Raw genomic sequence first — 23,209 nt, 5'->3', positions numbered from 1 at the left:
GGATAAAATGAAATCCTTGCAAGCACCACTGATTTTGATGGACTGTTTAAAGATACTTATTTTCGCCAAAGTAAATAAAATTTAATCTGAACTGGATTATAGCTGATTCTTTTTCTCCTAACATTATACCGTAATTAAGTAAGTAGCTTATAAGAATCAGTTTGGTGTAGTGGTTTAAGGTGCTGGACTCAAGAGTGGGAAACCAGAGTAGATCCCTGAGCTTCTTGGGCTACAAATATTAATGGGTAAACAGTAAGTACAATCTTATTCTGAATCTGAAGGAATGGCACTACTTGAGGATGCCCCTAGTGTGTCTTCTTTTATCAGGAAACATTTTCCAGCAGGTATTGCCACATTTTTTGGTTGCCATTAAAGGAATGAGGTATCCCTTACCAAGAATGCATTATTCTCTAATGCAAGATAAATTAATCTTCCTTGCACTGGGGTGAGAAAGGAATCATTTCCATTGGCATTGAACTTTTTGAAGTAGAGGTAGTCCTCATTTAGTGACCATTCACAGTTATGACAATGATGAAAATAACCTTATGACCAATCCTCACATTTACGACCTTCACAGGTCTGTAAAGCAAAGGAAGGCTGAAGTAAGATCATAAGCACAGTTGTGGTTTCACTTAACAACCACTTTGCTTAACAGCAGAGTTGCTGGTCCCAACTGTAGTTGCTAAATGAGGACTACCTGTATGAGAGTAGGGGCAAGTATTTGAACAGAAAACCCATCTGAACTGGACTTGCAAGCCTCAATATCCTACTACTCTGGCTCTGCATGTGTACAATTAGGTATATTCTGTCAATGTATTTTATTTTTACAGGGAAGTCACTCAATCATGATTCTGCCAGGGCTCCTTTAAAGCCCCCTGAACAGGAGAAGGAATTACCTCATCCAAATGAGAAAGAAAATAAAGAGAAAATAGGAAATGGAATGGAAGTATCACCATCACTGCCAAATGTGACACAGATGCATAGAAGACAGAATGGTGCAGTACAAAAAACATTTAGAATTTTTTTTAAAATTCTTAAGTTTTGTTTAGTTAACAAAGGGAAGAAGTTCTCAGCCACTGCTAACTGTGTATATGCAACATCTTATTTCTTAAATGTGCTATTTGTCATGTTTCTTTTCCACAAGAAAGGAGGTGGTTTATTGTTTCTTTATTCAATCAAAACAAATGAATCTCCTTTTCACACTTGAGGGTGATAGTGGTTGGGCTTATCTTGCACAACCACCATCACCCAGATTCACCTGTTTCCCAGGGTTCAGGAGAGTGATTAGACTCATACATCGTACCACCCCATGATTAATTTCACATAATTTGTTGAACTATCCATAATGGCCTGGTTCACATGTAATACTAAGCAATAAGTCATGCTTTATAAAACATACTTTATAAACCATCCACATGATGGCTTGATGCAGTGCTCAAAGACAATAGATGGCCAGGCACTTAGTAGTTGTGTGAAAGAGAAAATTTCAGCAGTAGAGCTACGGAGTGGGCATAGTACCATCTGCTGAAGGTCTTTGCAACTGGTAAAGGTATTAGAACCCCTGCCTATAGTAGCATCTGGTTTCCGTTCAGAGTTGATTCATTCTCCTTGCACAAAGTTTAAATGTCAAAATTAATATATGGGCTATAATTTTGAATGAATTATATTTACATTTCAGGATTGTTATAAATAAGCAGATATCAGAAAGAATCAGGCCTTTGCCTTTATAACTGCTCAAGAGAAATCAAGTCACTTAAGCATTTGACTATTTTTTTTTCCTAAAGCATTTGCCAATTTTAACTCAGCTTTCTATATAAAAAATAATCTTCTGGTAGGAGATGCTCTTGTGGATCCTGCACTATGCAGGATATTAAACTAGGTGATCTCTAAGGTCCCTTCAGGATTAACTCCAGGATTCTATGGTTTTAGAATAAGATCTGTGTGTTCTACTGAGGTTATTCTAAAGAAGCCTTTAACTAGTTTTATAAGACTTAAAAGTAGAGTAAGTTTTTTTCTTCAACTTACATCCCTGAAAGCTGTGAAAATGACTGTATTATTGGTAGTCATGTTGGTCACAGAAAATAATAGAAGCTGTGCTCTGTGCACACATGCTTTAGAGAATACCCCACTCACTTCAATTAAACAAAATAAGGTCAAGAGAAAAGCAGTGAATCTGCTCTCTCAGGGCAATTTTCCCCATATTGATGTCTGTCAAAAAATTGGATTTAATCTCCCATAAAATCTAGGTAGCATGATAATATTGTCTATGGATAATTGAAATTTGAACTCCAAGACATTGGAGAGCACCAGTATGAGTGGTTCTGGTTTCCGGCCCAAAAAAGTAAAGTCTCCATTGAGTTGAGCTCAACCACTGATGACTATGTAAACACATCCACATAGTTTTCTTTACAATAGTCTAGAATTTGCTATTTCTTCCTTCCAGGATGTTTCATTGAGTTCCCAGTCTAGCCTAAAGGCCGAAGTTGCTTAGTGGTCTCCTGTCTAATTAGTAACCAGGTCCAATCCTGCATAGCTTTGTCAAGATCAGCCATGATTGGCTAGGGGCTGCAACCCAATTTAAAATGCTAGAAAATTTGTAACTGTGTTGATTTTCACTGAGCAGAGATATTTGGAATGAAACAAACCTGTTTCTCCTGTGACTCCAAAGCTGCAGAAATAGCCTCTAATGTGTTTCATTTTTGTCACTTTCAGATCCTCTTTTAAGAATAGATGCAGACATACTTCCTTTATCTCTACCACCAACTTTCATGGACCTCCCACATTCTTTACGTTCAAATTTCTCAGATTTATCAGATGGAAAGGTAAAGAGCAGGAGAAGTTACCACTGATTTAAATGGTTTTCTGTGGATCATATTTATTGCATTTAGCTAAAGTCCTCTGCAGACAGTAAAATATATTATATTACTTAAGCATATAGACAGTAAAACATATTATATTAATTATATATTGATTAATTCAAAATGTACAGTAAGAATTAAAAAAACTCCCAGCAATATATTATCAGTATTATTGGCCATAGTTTTATAAAAATAATCCTATGCACAGTTAACAACTCTCTCTGTTAAATGTTTTGTTCAAATAAGATAAATGTTTCATTAGAGGTAGAAAGACTGTTTGATAGTGTTGTTACGGAAGAGGCAAAGTAAAGTATAACAGTTAAGATCTTTGAGTTTGGCACGTCCCAAATCAAAACCCTGGATGCCAGCTTTTTTCACCAGAAGCTGAGCAACAGTACAACACCCCTTCCAAAATCTTGAAGTTCAGCTAAATTATTCTTGTATTTGAGGCAGAGAATTCCACAAATATCTTGCATCTGAATCTGGTGTTAAAATGCAATTAATACGTTAAATAATTATCAGTTTACACACAAACTAAGCCAATTGCCCAGTCTAATCTTATGGAAAGCCATCCATACATTCAGGGTTGAATATATCTTAACTCATTCCAGCAAGTGGAATCCAAATATGCTGCATTCTGATGATACACAACTTTAGATCCATGAAAGAATGCATATTGGTACCTGGCAGCTGAAACAGAAAAAAGAACCAAGAGAATAATAGAGGAAAAATATAAATAAGAAGCTACTATATGAGTACTTAGTGACATTTCATGTCACATCTTCAAACTTCTTGTATCTAAGATTTTACAATAAATCCCCCCCCCCAAAAAAACCCCCAACCCTCAATAAGGTAGCAGCAAGGCTAAGCCTATACAAGTAGTCTTCAAGTTACAACCATTCATTCAGTGACCATTTGAAGTTACAGCAGCACTGAACAAATAGTAGTTAAGCCCAGTCCCTGAAGTTAATGACTGTTGCAGTACCCCCATGATCACGTGATCAAAATTTGGGTGCTTGGCAGCACGCCTGCACTTACAACAGGGGTGCTTCAACTCCCACCCGCCTATCTCCCCTCCATCTCTGCCCTTTTGGCCACCCTGTGCTTGCTGGCCCTGCCAGTCTTGCTGCCCTGATAAAACCCTTTTTAACTTTAATCACATGTAAAACCTTAATTGCTGGAGGAAATAAATACAGAGTTATTCAGAACACAAACAGATAGAAAAATTAATAGAAAATAGAGGCTTTGGGCAGAGTACAAGATGATGTTGGTCTGCTGTTAATTTAGAGGAATTTGTAGTGTAAAGTAATTCCAAGTGAAGTAAAACACACAATACTGAACTTGTACCCGGAAAATATATGCCAAAGACAAAACACTACATTTAAGACCACAAACGGTCAAAATAAAAATTAAGCTTCTGCGATGTTTCTTACTTACGTGGTTAAGATGACCTGATGCTGGAAGCTGAGATACTTTGCTTGCTTTCTTGAATTTTTTCCTGACTTCTGGTAAATTTTCCTTTTATCAGAGGCTTAGGAGCCACAGTACTCAGCTTCTTATTGATCTTCCTTCCCCCAGAAGATTGTCTGCAGTTTCCAAAAAAACAAAAGCTCTTATACCTGGAGAGAGAGGGGTTGAGGGGAATCTAATTAATTAATTAATTTGTTTAGTTAAATTATTAATATAGCTACCGATCTCACAACAGTGGCTCTGGGTGGCATATAGAGATTAAAACTACAACAATAAACCCCTGGTGCCCAGGATTACAACAACAACCAGCAAATCGAGAACACATCACCAACAGAACTTGCCTAACTTCTTGGCCCAAGTACCAGGGGGAACAGCCAGGTCTTCAAAGCCTTACAAAAGTCAAACAGGGTCAGGACCATCCAGATCTGCCTTTTATCACATGCTAAAGAAAGCATTACTTCTTCATGAAGATATAGATTCCAAATCTGCAAAGGTCTGAGCACAAGTATTGAGGAAGAGAGGGCCTGGAGCCCAGCAGTACTGAATGTTGATGTATGGAGGAACATTTGCCTTTGGGTGACCAGGAGTTTTTGTTAAGGTTTTTGGATCCTTTTGCTTTTGTTTTGTCAGCTGGGGTTATGGCACATAAGATGGGCAGCCATATAAGTCTTTTAAATAAATAAGTAAAATAAAAGACTTAACTCTTCATGGGCAGGTCCATGGCTGGTGAGTGTTAACTGGGACTCCTTTTGGCCTGAGGACATTATTTAAGTGGACTTGCTAGTGTGATTCCTGTGGGCTGGATCCATGTCCCTTTCCGGCTCTTGCTAAGTCTAGTTTTTTTTAAAAAAATGGTTTGTTGAACAAGCCATAGCAGCTGAGTTCACCCACAGTATTATGCCATAACAGTCCCAGAGCATAGTGTTATATGTGAACCAGGCCATTGAATTAGACCATTGGCCTATGTATTCCCCTGCTCAGGCTGTTAATAGTTCTGGTCTTCCCCAGCATATCAAGATTAGCTTTTCTCTTCGATTTAAGGGCCAAAAGAGAAACATGGGGCTTCCCTTATACATAGCATGTCCTCTTCATAAACTTGCCCACACTTTAAGCATTTGCTTAATGCTTAAGCATTTACTTCTGTCTTTCTCAAGAATGTTCCTGCAGAGATGTCAGAGAAATGCTCCTTGAACTGATTTGCAGGTTTGAAATGCATTTCATTGAATAGGAAATTGCTGTTAACTCACTTCCAAACACAAAATAAGAATCAGTCACTTCCTGTCATTGGGCTGGCTTTACGGTGAGAGGAATGAAGCAAAGCCTTGCTTGCTCTACTTCAAAACTTAGCTAAAGACTGACATCATTATTGTTATTTTGGGCACAGCTTCACTTAGAACTAACTAACTGAATTATAGGACCAACACACAGTATATTTAATATTACTGTAGTTAGGTATCATTTTTGTTTTTCAGTAGCTATCTTTATTCACTTATTTGTAAACACATTTTTTAAAAAGCTTTTGCTCAAACAAAGCTTATATCATTAATATAAGGTATAATGTAATGTAATACCTAAAATATGTTTTGGATTCATGGTAAAGTAAGCAACATTTACTACATCTAGAGATTGTGTTTCCCTACAATGCACTCATTTGGGTTTGACAGCCTGATGATTACCTAGGGCAGTGTTTTTCAACCCTAGCAACTTTAAGATGAGTGGACTTCAACTCCCAGAATTCCTCAGCCAGCCATGCTGGCTGGAGAATTCTGAGAGTTGAAGTCGACTCATCTTAAAGTTGCCAAGAGTGAGAAACACTGGCCTAGTGGAACTGCCAGTCAAAGGATAGCAACACAGTGTCAGAGTCTGCACACTCAATCCCAAAGTTCAGTAAATCCTCTGGAGACCAAAAAGTTCCATTACAGATTTCTTTATTTTAGGAGAAGCGCACAGCATCATAGGTTGTTGAGTCTGCCTCAACATAGCAAAGCCTTGTCTTTTTAAGCCCAACTTCCCCCCCTTCTAGGGTTCTATTCCCACTTGCAGCTCTTCGCGCCTTCCACCAGTTCTCACACGTCCTGGCCTTGGATGTCTGGCTGAAGATAGAGATAACAACACCTGGCCTCCTCCTTCCCCCCCTTATGGCAGGTCAAGCAAACGGTTAGAATAACATTCCCAGCATTACTCTATTAATCTATGTTTAGCAATTAAAGCAAAAGTATAATTAGTAATTAAAACACATGAAACAATCGAAGAGTCTGGTTTGCGTAGATCCTGACATGCCGCCCTCCAACAGAACGAATGTGCCTACATTCGGAAGAAAATCTGAAAAAGAAAATAGAAATACAAGAATGAACATTAAAATGTCTACTTAGGCTTGTCAGGGTACTTTGAGTGAAAACGAAGAAGCAGCTTAGGTGCTTTAACATTAATACTGTCCACCCATTCATGATGGGTCTTGGGAAAATGCTTCCACTGAATCAGGTACTGGAGTTTGCCTTTATGTCTTCTAGAGTCCAAAACGTCTTGTACTTCGAAGTGACTTTGTCCTTCAATCATGACAGGTGTTGGTGGAGACGGATCAGGATGCCATGTCTCAGAGGGTTTGAATGCTTTCAACAAAGTTGCATGAAAAACAGGATGAATATTTCTATAATGTTTTGGCAAAGTTAATTTAAATGCCACAGGGTTTATAACTCTCTCAATTGGGAAAGGTCCCACATATTTTGGAGCAAGTTTTTTGGATGGTTGGGAAGATTTTAAGTTCTTTGTAGAAAGCCAGACTAGGTCGCCTACCTTCCAAGGTGGGTTTGCAGTACGTTTTCTATCGGCGAATTTTTTATGCTGGCTTTTTGCTTTTTCCAGAGATTTCACAATTAGTGGCCATAAAGTTATAATGTTGTTTATCCATTGGTCTGCTGAGAGTTCAGGCAGGTTTTTAAGAGGCAATTCTGGGAAAGGTGGAAAGTCCTGGCCAGATGCTATTTTGTATGGTGTAAAACCAGTGCTTTGATGCACTGTGTTGTTATAAGCTACTTCAGCAAAAGGAAGGAGCTCAGACCAATCATCCTGCTGATGATTTGTAAAACATCTTAAATATTGTTCCAATAAAGAGTTAATTTTCTCCGTAGATCCGTCAGTCTCCGGATGAAAACTGGAACTCAAAGCTTGATTAGATCCAAGTAATGTAAGAAATTCCTTCCAAAATTTAGAGGTGAACTGTGGCCCGCGATCTGAAATCACCCTCTTGGGGGCGCCATGGAGGCGGTAAATGTGTGCAATGAACAGTTTAGCTAATTTTTTAGCAGTCGGAATTGATGAACATGGAATAAAATGTGCTTGTTTAGAAAATAGGTCCACCACAACCCAAATCACTGTGTTGTGATTACTCAGAGGTAGGTCTACAATAAAGTCCATGGAAATTTCTTCCCAAGGTTTTTTTGGAGATGATACAGATTGAAGAAGGCCAAGAGGTTTTCCCCCTCTCTTTTTTGACATTGCACACACAGGGCATGTAGAAACATAGTCAGAAATGTCTTTTCTCATTGTTGGCCACCAAAATTGCCTGCGCAGAAGGTGTAAGGTTTTTATAAATCCAAAATGGCCTGAAGACTTGTCATCATGTCCCCTTTCTAGAATTTGTTTACGAAATGAAAGTGGCACATAAAGCTTGTCTCCCATCCACCAAGCTTGGTCCTCATGGGTTAAAGTATTTTTATTATTCTGGAACCATTTATCCGAATCCAAAGCAGCATTTATGTTTTGGAGTAGGTCGGTGGTAGGTTTTTGTTTCTGGAGTTTTGTCTGAGACCTGGTTAGAGCTACTGAGCCAGGTTCTAGTTGATGTGGTGCTTTAAGGATTACCGGGGCTACCACCTGTTCTCTTTGGCTGTTATGCTGAGGCAATCTTGACAACGCATCAGCTAAAAAGTTTTTTCCTCCTGGTATGAATTTTAAAGTGAAGTTAAAGCGACTGAAGAATTGGGCCCAGCGTACTTGCTTAGGTGACAGCTTTCTTGGAGCTGTAAGAGACTCCAAATTCTTGTGGTCTGTCCATACTTCAAATGGCTGGGCTCCTCCCTCTAGGAGATGTCTCCAGGTCATAAGGGCCCAGCGTACTGCAAAAGCCTCCTTTTCCCAAACAAGCCACCTTCTTTCTGTCTCAGTAAATTTGCGAGAAATATAAGCACAGGGTTTGAGTGCACCCTCTTCATCTTTTTGAAGTAACACAGCCCCAATTGCTATGTCTGAGGCATCGGCCTGTATTACAAAAGGCTTGTCAGGGTCTGGGTGTTTCAAAATTGGCTCTGCTGTAAATAAAGTTTTCAGAGCCTCAAAAGCTCTTTGGCACTCTTCTGTCCATGTTATCGGGGCCCCGGGTTTTTGAGCTTTAGCCATCACTTTGCCTTTTGTTTTTAGTAGATCTGTTAATGGCAAAGCCACTTGTGCAAAGTTTGGAATGAATTGGCGATAAAAATTGGCAAAGCCTAAGAAACTTTGCAATTGCCTTCTAGTTTTAGGTGGTTCCCAACCCAAAACATCTTTTACTTTAGCAGGGTCCATTTCAATTCCTGCCTTAGAAATGCGATACCCCAGGTAGTCTACTTGTTTTTTATGAAACTCACATTTTGACAGTTTGGCATATAATTGAGCTTTCAACAATTTTTTCAGAACAGTCCTCACCAATTTTACATGGTCTTTTAGGTTGTCAGAGTAGATCAAGATGTCATCTAAGTAAACCAGCACTCCTTGATATAAATGCTCATGTAGCACTTCATTAATTAGTTGCATAAATACCCCGGGCGCTCCCGAAAGCCCGAACGGGAGGACCTTGTATTCATAGCAGCCAAAAGGAGTTGAAAAAGCCGTGAAATGCTCGTCCCCTTTGCGAATTCTTACTCTGAAATATGCCTCCCTTAAGTCCAATTTAGTAAATATTTTTCCTTTTGAAAGTTGAGCAAGCAGATCCTTCATTAACGGGAGGGGATATTTATTTTCTTTGCAGATTGCATTGAGGCCCCTGTAATCCGTGCAGAGCCTCAAGCTTCCATCTTTCTTTTCCCTAAATAACACGGGAGCTGCCATGTTCGATTTAGCTGGTTGTATAAATCCCCTTGCCAGGTTTGTGTCTATAAATTCCCTCAGAGCAGCAAGCTCTTTTTGGGTCATTGAATAAGTTTTCTTTTTTGGGAATTTAGCTCCTGGCTGAATCTCTATGGCACAGTCAGTGTCTCTGTGGGGAGGCAGTGTGTCTGCTTCTTTTTTGCTGAACACAGCCTGTAAATCCCTGTAGGGTTCAGGAATGTCTTTAAGGGACTCTGGGTCCAATTCTGGGGATTTGTTCATGCTGCAAGCTGTTGCTGCAGTTTCCGTTCTTCCTGACTGCTCAGGTCCCAAATAAATTCCATCTGCAAATTGCAACTGCCCCGTCTTCCAAAAAACACGAGGATCCCACTTTTTCACCCAGTTCGCTCCGAGAATCAGGGTGTAATTCCCTAAAGGAGCCACTAAGCATTTAAGAGTCTCTTTGTGGGTCCCCACTTGCAGCTGGAAAGGCTCCGTACGATACAGCACTGCTCCTCCCCCCCCTTATGGCAGGTCAAGCAAACGGTTAGAATAACATTCCCAGCATTACTCTATTAATCTATGTTTAGCAATTAAAGCAAAAGTATAATTAGTAATTAAAACACATGAAACAATCGAACCTCCTCTCAATTTATATTCTAGAAGGGAACTGAATGGGAGAAATTTGGGGGGTAAAAATAGGAGGGCAGGCCTGAGGAAGGGTTGGATCCTAACCTAAGAAAACCTTCATCTGTCAGGGTGACAGGATTGGGAAAAGATTTAGTGCCAGAAAGGTAAAAATTCATACATACACATATTTGAATTAACTGAACCTGTTTACAATCCATTTTAAGGTTTTTCATAAAAGTCAGTTTGCTTAAATATTATCTTCCCCATGTTCCAACTAGTCACATTAGCCCATAATGCATAACAAAATAAAGAATAAGAAAAGAATCTCTAAATCAGAAAAGGTTTTAGTGATGGCAGCAAGACAAACAGACCTCGTAAAGATCTTGCAGAGAGTTTACAGGACTTCTTTTAATATTAAAGAACAAAAAAGATTTAAAAAGGGAATACTGACAACCAGGAGGATATGTGACACAAAATAACTTTAAAAACCTAGCAGGTTTGCAGCTACATCCAGTATTATGCAGATTAACATATAACCTCTTCCAACGGGACTCTCCTTTGCTTAACACTCTGCCACATGGCCCTAAGTGGCCATGAAACCTCTTCCCCAAACCACCTGGAAGACATTGTGAATGCACAGGATAAAAGTGGAGAAACAATTCTACTGTTTCCCTAGTAGAATTGATACCATTAATCAAATAAAATCAAAATGTACACTTTTTGGTATGCAGTTCTAGTGGTAACCAGAATTAGGTATAGCTGTACTGTAATGGCACCCTGTGGTCTGGCTTGGGATTGAAAGTAATTTTTCTGATGTTTACCAAAATAACAGAAGTCATGCCTTTTCTCTTAAATGTCTAGTTCTACCATTCTTCCATTCCTCAGGAGGAAGCTTCTCCTACTCATGACACTGCAAGCCTTTTGTGGATGCCAAGGGAAGTGGAAATTGCCACCAGTGGCTTCAGTGAGGAAAACCGAATTAGTGAAGGCATGTTTGCTACTACTTACAGAGGTCAGAGAGAGAATACTCGCTATGTTGTTAAAAAGCTAAAAGAGGTAGGTGTCTTTCTTCATTTATCTCATAAATTGAACAAAATTAGAAAGGCATGTGCAAAGCTGGTTAACAGTAGGGGTGCCACTGAATCCCTTTATTGGATTCCTGACACTGCCACTCCCATCCTTAGCACTGTGTCTTTGGAGGAAGATTCTTGGGGGACATCTCCCAAACTCTGGAAAAGCTCTGGACAATTTCACAAGGCATCTCCCATTTATCTGTCATGAACCCAGACTGGCTGAGTCAGAGCCAAACCTAGCAAGAGAGGGCAACTGAAAAAATCTGGATCCCCCAGTTATTGTTAGGAGTTCTGATAAATTTGGTGGGCTTGGATTATTATATGGTGTTACTTTTTCTAAGCTAGAACCAAACAGTGTTAGATGTTGAACCTATCTATGTTGGTGAGAGAAAGATATGAAAGCCTTGTCATTACTCACTTTTTAGCCATCTTTTCTACTAAGTGATAAAAATTATTTATAGCAAATTTCATACAATACAAATATAGAATAGAATTAACTTCCCACTTAAATCAGTAAAACAATCTGGTTTAAAATAGCAGAATTAAAAACACAGAAGCAAAAAAGAACTTCTCTCTGAAAAGTATATTATTGAAAAAGCAAGTATAATAATATAAAGGGATTTCATTCTACCCAGGTAAACAGAATTAGTGAAATGCAATGTATGAGCATGTTGGCAGAGATTTCTTGGAATATAGCAGAATAAGCATACTGGCCTCACCTTCTCCAATCCTGATTGCCATTTTGAGTACAATAGATCTTTAATTACCTGTTTAACAAAATGGCCAGTATATACTGTATATAGTATGTGTAAGTATGCACTTGCTGTTCAGAAAAATAATAGGAGTCTCTTTATTCCAGAATGAGACACAAATATTTTTTCGTACAGAAGTACAAATCTGCTTTCGGTAAGTAGCTGGGCAATTGTTACGGTGGGGAAAAGCAGCAGATAACAGTGTTAGTTTACCTTGTGAGCCTTAGCATTACTTTCTGTTGAACTGTTTCTCTTATGTTTGATATTAAAGTTATGGGCTTTTACTAATAATTTAAATTAAAACATGGGAGAGTGTGGTGATGTTATTCCTAACCCAATATATAGTCCTGAGGACAATTTACATTATCATTTTATCCTATTGCTGTAATGTCTAGCTTTCTCATGTACATCTGACACTCTCCCCAACTCATTCTTCTTTTCTTGTCCTTATATCCTAGATTTATTCAGATTACTTATATTATTTTTTTCAGTCCTTTATGGAGAAGATACCAACATAAGTTGGTGTTGCTAACTTTGCAGTATTATAATGGTTTGGAAATTTTATACAGGTAGTCCTCACTTAATGACCCTTATTGGGACCAGTAACTCCATCGCTAAGTGGCACGGTCATAAAGCAAAATATCATATGACTGCCCCACTTAGTGACAGCAGTTCTGGCAGTCGCAGTTACTGTCATTGAGCAAATCCCATGTGGTGGTTAGGCAAGGACCCATCCAGATCCAATCCATTCTTGAAAGAAGGTAAGGGACTGCCTCTACTTCAGCTCCTTCCACCCACCTCCCGTTATCTCTGCCTTTTTGGCCACCTGTCTACCCACCATTGGCTATGCCTGCTGCACTGTGTGCCACTACCGGCCAGGGCCTTCTTTCACACATTGGCTGGGTACTTCTTTTGTGAAAGAAGATCCCGGCTGGAAAATGAAAGAAGACCAGCATAAAAGAAGGCCCTGGCTGCACCAGTGCAAAAGAAGGCCCTGGCCGGTAGTGGCGTGTGGCACGGCACACACCCACCCATACTCCCTAGCACCCACCCATAGCACCCAGCAGCCTGTGAGATGTTTCCATGGTGCCTCCCCCACGTGTGGCCAGGATGGTGAGCCCAGTGGACGGGAGGCAGGTGAAGACAATGACAAAGGTCAGCTTGGGGTGGGTGGCAGTGGCAGTGGTTGTATATGTGGGCGGGCCTGCATTTTGTTCATGTGGCCACAGGGGTGCTGCAACAGCCAGAACTTCAAGGGCTTGTCATAAGTCCATTTTTTCAGTGCTGTTGTAACTTCAAACGGTCACTGAATGAATGGACATTAAACAAGGACTATTGTATGTCTGTTTCTTTTACTCTGTTAATGTTTTGTTACATTACATTCTTGCTACCTTAGCTTTAATAAAAGTCTGTTCTCACTGCGAATCTTTTGAGGTTGAGTGGCCATTGTACCAATCTCATTCATTTTTTCCTTCCCAGTCCAGTCAAATGAGGTAGATTTTAAATAATGCAGATCCTCTTCAAAACATATTACTAACTTAAGGTGTATATCAGAGAGCCCAGAATGTTGATGGATCATGGGGAGGCCCTTGCACTCTAAATGACCTCAAAAAAATAATTTTGGGGTTAGTTAAGGGCAACTGCACCTCAAGGTTCCGATACAGATAGATAAACAAACACAAATGCCAATATTTCCTTAGTTACATTTTACCTTTTTCCAGAGTCAAATTTCAACCACCAGGATTTTTTTGAGCTCTAAATCCAAGCTCCTGGAATTTTCCTGGTCTGCTTTCTTGCCTGACCAAAAACTGTTAGTAATCTTTGGCTTCTTATAAGCCTGAGATCTTTAAACCTTAAATTTAAAATGCTGGTTCCTGTTACTAAGCTTGCTTAAATATTTATACTGCAAAAAAGAATTGTTCTCCAAATTTACCAGGAAAATTGCCTGGAATCCTTATGAAATACAGCCTCCTGTCAACTGAAAGGAAAAAAAAAAAAGGTGTCTCTTTAATTTAGTGGCCACACAAGAGCAGAAATTTGCTAGATACAATAAAACTTCCCGTTTGTGTAACAGGCAAATCCCTAAATGTAGCACAGCAATGAAAGGAAAAAGTAAAACAAGGGAAAATGAGAAATTGATTTTCTTTTTAAAGCTACAGTAAACAAAAATGTAGTGGAATAAAAGATAGAGAATTATATAATTTCCACAACAGAAGTGCTTCCTAATGAGAATTACTTTAGCCTGTAGAATTAGAAAGTGCACTTTTAATCCAAGGAGAATTCTTAATTTAGTTACAGATTTGTGATGGAATGTCTAACGGACCCTGAGAACATAGAGGAGGGAGCAAGACTATTACAAGAGAAAGGAGGGCCGTTATAGAAGAGACTCTTGAGTCTAGGGGAGGGGAAAACACAAGAGACCTTAATTATGCTAGGTGTAAGTTGATCTGGAGAACTGCTTTGGCAGGCTTGCTAGATTCTGTTACAGTACCCTACTTTTTATTTTTTATTGTTTAAATCAGGGGCACCTGCAAGGTGAGAAAAAAAATCAAGATGGCAGCCATGACAGCAGTTAAAGCCCTGCCTCCTGTTTGTATGTGCAACACGTGCAGTGCGTGAGAGATGGGACATGATTAGGCTGTCGTCATGACTTTTATACCATTTCCCCTCCCCTGGTTAAAACAGTGAAATGCAAAATAAAAAAGTTCACATTAAATAGTGTTAACAGAGTGAAAAAAAAGTTAACATTAGAATTAAACAATCAAAAAAGCAATTTAATAAACATCCATATGAAAAGTAGACATACCTGTTGCCTCTTTCTCAGCAAGGCTACCTATCCTTTAGTATTATGCTTCACTTTGATTCCTGGGCTTTGACTCTGTTTATTCAGCCTCTTCCTCATGAGGCCTGTGGCTGAGCTCCCAGGTAGCCATCTTCTCTTCCTTCCTCCCCAATGATGTTGTTTGATTGGCAGCTGCTGTTTAATTGGCAGCTGGGTCATCCTGACAATGAGGGAGGGCTGAGAAGGGAGGGGCAGGGAGGAGCACCTGTGGTTATAATCTGCCCAGGCAGTCTGTCCTTCCACAGACAGACTCCCTGGGCAGATTATAGAGTTCCTTAAATATAGTATTTCCTTACAGAATTATAGTAAAACATGTTAATTTGAATTCAGAAGGAAGCTATAACACAACAAGACCAAGTAATGTGAATTAAAGAACCTTCACATTTCTTTCATCGCCAACATAAGAAGTCTAAAGTTCATCCTTTTTTAAACATTCTTTGCTACATTAAGCTCCTAGTAATAAAAATCTTTCCAGAAATCCAAGTTTGCCAAATTGTTTCCTAAGTTTGCCTGTTCTGGAGGCTTGATATAATTTTTACATGCAGGAAGCAGCAGCAGCAGCAGCAGCAGCAGCAGCAGAGAAATAAGGAAGTATATGAAATATAAATGTACAATGAATGTAGAGGAAGTATATACATGTGAGGCTTAACTCATGTTTATCGCATGTGTTGATGGGCATAAACACTATATTGTAATTATAGTGCTAGTAAAAAGAATTCAAATGCTCTAGTTTAAAATTGCTTATTAAGTCACATAACATTATCATGTATGTTTTTGTGTTATGTGGTTGATGCTGCATATGATGTGGTTTTAATTTCTTACCAAGGACCTTAGGATATGGTTATGATTATTGTTGTGAGCTACCAACAAATCAGCAATGTACGAATAATTTTTTCTGAATTGGTTCTTTGTTTTTTTGGATTTTTGGTTTGTGTGTTTTATGTTTTTTGGATTTTGCTGGACTGTGTATGTTATAATGTTTGAGTTCTTGGGCAACTGTTGAGAGTCCTGTGGGATTGCAATGGGGTATAATTGTAATACATGAATAAATAATAAATGAATAAATACAATTTCTTCATATGCCTTTTAGATGTTGCCATCCTAATATTCTACAGTTGTTGGGTTTCTGTGTAGAAAGTGGACTTCACTGCTTGATTTACCCCTACATGGAAAATGGATCACTGCTGGACAGGCTACAGTGTCAGGTAAACAACAAGGATGCATGTTCACATACCACATCTATCAAAAGGAAGCACTTCTGTCAGCTCAGCCAGCATGGGAAGAATTATGGGAGTTACATTCCAACTAACAACATTTGGAAAACCTGAGATTGCTTATTGTCATTGCAAAGATGGGGGAAAGGATGCCTTGGCTGCATCACTGGCAGGAAGGCAAAGGGCTAATGAGGGATCACTCACTCCCAAGTACAGGAACATCAGTTTGACTCTAGTTGTTGTTTAGCTTCGAGAATTTGCTTCCCTAACCCTTCCAAAAAGAATTTGGTTGCAGTGGTAACCCAGTGGATACTGTAGCTCTGTAACTCTAGTTGTGTTCAGACAACATGCTGTGCCAAAATACTTATATAAAATTGTGTGTGCTTGACTATATGACCCTGTTGAGTGTTGCTTTTTGGCTTATTCAGTTATCCTAACTCAGTATGGCTATCAATGAATTTCCTAAAGTATATAAGTAATATAGGTGATCCTTGCTTAATGACCACTCTTTCAACAACTGTTTGAACTTACAACAGCATTGAACGAGTGATACTTATGACCAGTCTTCAAAGTTCCAGCCATTGTAGCGTCCCCATGGTCATGAGATTGCCATTTGCAACCTTCACTGCAACCTTCCCCCAAAGTCAGTGGGGAAGCCAGCAAAAGGTTGGAAATGGCAACCATATGGCATTGCTCTTAACAACGTCCTGGGATTCGCTTAACAACAGCAACTGGAAGTGCCGAAACTGCCATGACTAAGCCGTGCAGTCATGTGACATCGCAGTTTATGACTGCATCACTTAGCAATGGAAATTTTGGTCCCAGTTATTGTTGTTAACCAACTACTATGTGTATTTTATAAGTCACCTAGAGTTGTCATTGTGATTGAAATAGCCTGTGAGTTTAAATAAATAAGGAAGAAAGAAACTTTGATTAAGAAGTGTATACAATTGAGGGGTTGTACAATGAAGGGTTTGTCTTAGCGTGTTATTTTGAGGGCAGATTCTCTGGTATGTGGGCAGTGTATATTACATATCTGTACACAGACTGTATGTATGCAAATTGCTCAAAGTCTTTCCAAATGAAATGGAATATTGAAGGAGTGAATAAATAATATTACATTGGGTAGACAAAATCTTATTTCCAAGTGTTTCAAGAGTTAATCCATATTAATCTGTATTCTTGCTGAAAGTCATATAGAGGCTTTTTCCCCTGATTATTCACAGTCATCTCAGTCATAGATCTGTGAGCAGTAGGAGTGAGAGGAAAATGGGAATTGAAGTCTACCATATCCAAAGAATAACCAAATTGAGGAAGATTGTTATTAGATTTTAGATACTTCAGACATGTTTTTTTTTACCTGCTTGTGGGATCTGCCCAGGTATTGTAGTATCTGCCAGACATGGAAATCTATTTTACACAGTGAGACATGACATCAAACAATATATAATAATTTTAGTTAGCTTCAATATTTTTAGCTGTTGCTGTATAGATAGTTTTGATTTTTTTTTTCCCTAAGGGCCCAACAATACCATTTCCATATTCTGTAATTCTGTTTTGGAAGAAAGGATAAAAGCTTTTCGAGAGTCTGATGTCCTCCAAATATATTGAACTACAATTTCCATCCCCAGTCTTCATGGAGATGATGGTAGCTGCAGTCCAATATCAGGCTCAAGAATAAGTATCAGTCTCAAGAAGGCTGAAATACATGGCTGCAGAAGAGTATGTGAGAACTGTTCCCAATGCATTATTCCTTTTCTGCAACAAGAGAGTGTTATTATTCTCTGCTAAACAGTCATTATCTTTTCAGAGCCATTTTTCTTTCTGTTGCAGGATGGTTCTGAAGCATTAACCTGGGAGAAACGCACCAGAATATCTTTGGGACTAATTAAAGCCATTCAGCATTTACATCACTTTGGAATTATTCATGGGAATGTAAAAAGGTGGGGGATCTGTATTTAAAATAACATTTACTTCTTTATGCATCCATTATTTATTATTTAATGAACTACTTAAACTTTTATCTGATTAAAATGTGCTTTCATAGGAAAGGAGGAGTACAGCTAAACAACATCAGCATAGTGATGGCAATTAGCTCTACATTCATGCATGATACTTCCTAGCAACTTTGTGTAGATATTAAGTAACACAGGATATAATTGACCCATACTTCCCTCTACACACACACACTGCTAAGTTGGCCTTCATGACTAAAAAAAGAGAAAGCTAGCATATTTCCAATATTTCAAGCCAGAACAAATGTTTAGAAGTGATCCACAGTATCAGACAAGAAATCCTCAGGAGGCACAAAATTGTTAGTAATAAATGTAATCATTTCCTACCTGTTGAATCTACAGCACAGCTGTACCCTCAACTGGTTTTGGCTCTCTTTCCCCTATCATAAGTAGGATCAACTAAGGGCAGAATAACTAAAAGAGAGCATTTGAAGGAACAAATTAGTCTGTTCTTCTGTCCATTTATTCTGCCCACAAACATGCAGCCTCATTGTTTTACCTCCAGATGCATGTTTGTGAATACAAATTTTCAGAAGAAAGTAACTTGTCTGCCCTAATTAAGAAATTGCCTCTATAAATAACATATTGTTGGTTGACAATATTGGCATAATTTAGAATACCTTCTTAGCATTAACCTTTGTTAGAATTCAGAATTTTTGTATTAAAGATTTAGCTGCCATTTCTTACAGCTTAGACTTGCCTTTTCAGACCATGTTTTGGTCACACGTGGTTCTGGGAGACCCATTTCCTGTTTGTTTAACTGCTGTTTATATTTGAATAATGACTGTGGTGCTGTTATGTGACCTTTTGTTTATATTTTTGTCTCCTATGCAAACAGTTCCAATGTTTTGCTGGATGCAAACTTTGTGCCTCAGCTTGGACATTCTGGTCTTAGGTTGCATCCTGTGGAAAAGAAATCAGAATATACTGTGATAAAAACCAAAGTTTTGCAAGCTTCACTAGCTTATTTCCCAGAAGATTTTGTCAGGCATGGGCAGCTAACTGAAAAAGTGGACATATTTGCTTGTGGAATTGTAAGTTGTTGTTCTTCATGAATAATCTTATATAACCCTTATGCCAAGAGTCAGATATGTTTTCATTTAATTAAGTTTGATATCTTGCTGCCAGGATATAGATTAGTAAAATGTCAAGTTATTACTTCATAAAATTATGTTTGAGGACTGAAAATCTATGAATAAGCCCATATTTCCATGCCAGAGCACATTCTTTGCATGGCAGGCAAAACATTTGTGCTGGGTTCTATCTAGGTGTCTTGAGGAAAAAGGTGTTTGGATTATAAGACTAGGACCAACCTCTGGCTAAGACTGAAGAAAGAAGCTGCCTGTCAGCATAGGCAGTATCGGTCTCTATAGACTTGGTTAAAAGCTGGCTTGTATCTGATAGCAAGATCTTCTTCTATGATAGGACTGGATTGCACCTAGATATCACCTGATGAACTGTATAAATAGTCTGAAGGTCAGGATGCTCAGTTATCAAGTCTAAATTTTTAAAAAAAGTAATTGTAATTATTTTCCTAGGTTTTAGCAGAAATATTGACTGGCATGAAAGCAGTGGATGAAAGAAGAAAGCCTATTTTTCTGGTGTGTACAAAATATATTTTTGGTTATTTAAATGTTTGAAGAAAGGCCCTGAGAATGGGAATTCCTCAGGCTGGAGAATATAGTTTTTGAATCAGTGCTATTATTTCATGCAGATCACTTGTGCCACATGTACTATTTCTTGTCTACTAATAGGAATGAATCATCACTTCCAAAAACTTAGTCTTGCAGGTCCAAATGTCAGTTTTCCCAACATGATGCTATCCAGATATGTTGGACTTCAATTCCCACAAATATTTGACTATGTTTACTGGGGTTTATGGGAAATGAGATTTAAGATATTTTGAAGGCAGAATATTGGGAAGGCTGCTCTACACAGTGATTTGATTTTTTCAGAAAATTTTGACTTGGAAAATATCCAGAACATGGTTGTATACATTGTTACGTTTGATTTAATTGACTATGTTGATTTTGCTTCTGGGTAATAAATTAAATTAGCATACCATATTAATTTACATGCTTTCTAAATACTATGAATTTTTGTTCCTGCCTTGTCATATGTGGTGGTGATAGTAGGAGAATAAAACATCCTTAATGTGGTTCAAATTTTATATTTACTAATGTTCAAACAAATTCAGAAAATAATTCAAAAATTACTTGACCACACAGTATAATGTATGGTCTTTAACTGTTTAAAGAAAAAAAAAAGCAGAAAATATTAATACTTTAGCACAGCCTTTCTCAGCTGGGGTTCTACGGAAGCCTAGAGTTCTGTGAGAGGTTGCTAGGGGTTCCAAGAGAGATCAAGGTTTTAAAAAATACTTTTTTTTTTTTTACTTTGCATGCCATGCAACATTAGTGGTGGGAATTTTTACACGCTGTAACTCAGCTGCCAGCCTGCCATTTTGCTGTTGTTATAAACATTATAAAACATGGATTGTGTAGGTTAGAAGTGAATTGCACTGTGAAGTTTATTTTTATTATTATTTTGCAATTTTTTGTAGGGGTTCCCTGAGTTCTGAAAATTATTTCAAGGGTTCCTCCAGGGTAAAATTATTGAGAAAGGCTGCTTCTAGCATGGCAGAGAACTATGTTTTAGATAAGACATCTTCTAGGCAAGACATTGACTTGAATTTCACTGGAGGACTGTAGAAGGTCACCATCTATCTGTAATTCCTTTTTTCTTCACTGCTAATTCTGCCTTTATTTTTGACTGAGATGGCTCTGTTTTGAAAAAGATATAGAAAAGTGGCATAATGTCCACAGTTCTAAATGCTCATAATTCTACTTTTCTTTTTTTAACAAATGACTCTCAGGGAGTGTAGAGGGTAAGCGGGGTAACCTTGACAGAAATATGCAGTAACTGTTACCTAGGCAAAGAGGGCTGAAACATTCTTTAAGTCCTGGGTAACAAGATAATGTTCAGAAGCAACTCAGGTCTCCCTGATTCACTGAGATATAAGAAGGAGGGGAAGTCTGCACAATCAGACTTGCAAGATTCTGTTTTATATCTCAATAAAGTATAGTTCTAGTCTTCCTGTGGAGTGGATTTTCTGGTTGGGTCTACCTAGCGGGGCTGATAGGCAGATAAACTTTTCATAGCACAGAACATTCAGTATCATTTTTGTAACAGGGCCATTTTATTTTAACCTTTATTTTCTAATTTGCATTCAAATGTCTTTTGCTGTTACTTTTTCAGAATAATCAAAATGAAATTATAGTAAGATACTCTTTAAAAAAGGTGCTATAGTATCTTGGGGGGGAAGAACAGTTCCAGTTAGAGACAATGATTTATGGCAATGCCCAGAAAAGGTTTTAAAAACATTTGTTATTCAACAACTATTATGTATAGTCCTATACCCCATGATATAATGAAAATAAATGCAAATCCTTCTGGTTATTATATTAACCACCTTGATATAATATAAGCAGTGGCTGGAAATGTTGTATTTTCCCATATTTTGCTGTTATTTCTTCTGTATCAAAATACTTTCCTTGTGATGCGCTTGTGCCTATTAACTATAGCTGTTTAAATTGTGAAATAACTCTGGAACAGACTTTTGAGTATTGTAGCATCACCCTGTTACAAAGAATGACAAAAAATTAGCCCCATTTTAGCTTTTCAACTCTTGTGATTTTGTCAACTATGCAAGTGTGTGAGGGTACGTGTGTGTATTCATGGGTGTATACACTCTGTCTCAACTATATGTAAATAAAGTATGACAATTTCAGCTTCATTATGTGATTGAACCATACAACTTCACAATTCTTCAAAGGACAGAGAAATTACATTGTTTACATTCTTCCAACCTTTTTCTTCAACAGAAGGATGCCTTGCTTGAAGAACTCAGAGTGGCAAAAGAATTGTCTTATGCTAAGGAGAGAAACTTTGAAAATCTTGCTGCCATGGAAATATGTCACAAATATCAAGATAAGCAAACAGTTTGCTTGCCGGAAACAACCGCTTTACGTTTGGCCGCTTCTGTCTGCATTTGCCTGCGGAAAAAGAATGCAGATGCAACAGAGGTAAATATAATCATTTTGCTAGTGGAGGTACCCTAGTCCTTGTCACTTAGTCCTTTTATTTTCCTTATTTTATTGTATGTAAGAGTCTGTTAGTAAATATAGAAAATAGGGAAATTGTTTTCTTTCAATGAGGAAAATAGAAACAATTTGTTTAACATTCTTGTCAAAAACAGGTGAATGAAATTATGGAAATTGCAGATTGTCAAACAAGGTCTCAGAACATGTCTGAAGGAAGCAGAAATCTTGGATTCTTCATCAATACTCCAGAAGAAACCAATGATGAACCAGCTAGTCCCTTCTGTGTTGACGTCTATGGTAATAACTATGAGGGTTGTGCCAATTCTGGATCTCTAAACTGTGCAACTGTGTTACCACCTTTTATAAAAGTTTTACCTCCTGAAACATACTCTGAGCAGATGTTACGGGTCCCTTGTGAGTCTGATGAATCATGTAACTTTTCATGGGACCCTGTAGAACATGCTGTCTGCTGTCCACCAACCAAAATCAATCTGGAGCCAGAAAATGGTTCTTTCACTAAGTCTGTGATGTTCACAGCAAAAAATACAGACTCTGACAGAAACACAAATCAACAGGAGAGAAAAAATGTTGGCGCTGCTTGTTCCTCACAAGGTAAAAGGTAATATTTAAATATTATTTGAGGTTGATAGAAATTAAAAATGTAGAAGGTTCTATGGGAAGTTTGATATAGCATCATAGAAATAACAATGACACACAGCTCTTTTTCTCCTCAGATCCAAGTGAGGAGAGTCTGAAACAATGCCTGCAATCAGCAGTAGATTAGAAAGGGTAAATAAGGTGAAGTAAATGGAAGTACAGTACTGTTTACTGGGAATATATTCATTCCAATATATACTAATACTTGTGCTGATGGGATAGCACTCATATTTAAAAACCTACATAGTGCTAGATGCTCAAATGGCAGATATAGTGAAGAATGCATTTTACCACCTTGGCTAGTTTGCCAGCTACATTATTTCATGATGATGCTTGTATTGGTGACATCCAGCTTAGATTTTAAAAGTGGTTGGAAATACCAGAATATGCCTGATAGAATTTTGATCAGAGCTGCAATGCAGAACATGTACTGCTAATTCTATAACAGTCTGGTAAATTGGTTGGTTTCCAGGTCTATTGATTGGGATTATATCCTGCCTTTCCTCTAAGAGCTCAAAGCAGCTTATTTGAGAG

At 38.1% G+C, this 23,209-nt stretch overlaps 1 protein-coding gene across 3 annotated transcripts in view; it reads left to right on the top strand.

The window, feature by feature from the left end:
- Nucleotides 1–23,209, top strand: part of IRAK2 (interleukin 1 receptor associated kinase 2) — a 31,987-nt gene that overhangs the window by 5,166 nt on the left and 3,612 nt on the right. Inside the window, exons 3-12 of one of the 3 annotated variants that reach the window (XM_088134306.1) lie at nt 831–995; nt 2,713–2,822; nt 10,905–11,075; nt 11,952–11,998; nt 15,777–15,891; nt 17,734–17,843; nt 18,754–18,949; nt 19,454–19,516; nt 21,800–22,000; nt 22,174–22,315. In XM_088134306.1, the coding sequence (XP_087990432.1) occupies nt 831–995; nt 2,713–2,822; nt 10,905–11,075; nt 11,952–11,998; nt 15,777–15,891; nt 17,734–17,843; nt 18,754–18,949; nt 19,454–19,516; nt 21,800–22,000; nt 22,174–22,315 (1,320 nt within the window). Of the gene's footprint in view, nt 1–830; nt 996–2,712; nt 2,823–10,904; nt 11,076–11,951; nt 11,999–15,776; nt 15,892–17,733; nt 17,844–18,753; nt 18,950–19,453; nt 19,517–21,799; nt 22,001–22,173; nt 22,638–23,209 lie in introns of all 3 variants that reach the window. The other 2 variants (XM_088134305.1, XM_088134304.1) reach the window with 2 other exon arrangements.

The sequence above is a fragment of the Python bivittatus genome, unplaced genomic scaffold, assembly GCF_059951505.1.
Source record: "Python bivittatus isolate LINGU-HERP-01145 unplaced genomic scaffold, Pbiv_v1 ctg000080_np1212, whole genome shotgun sequence".
NCBI classification, from domain to species: domain Eukaryota; kingdom Metazoa; phylum Chordata; class Lepidosauria; order Squamata; family Pythonidae; genus Python; species Python bivittatus.
This window is presented reverse-complemented; position numbering and strand designations above follow the sequence as displayed.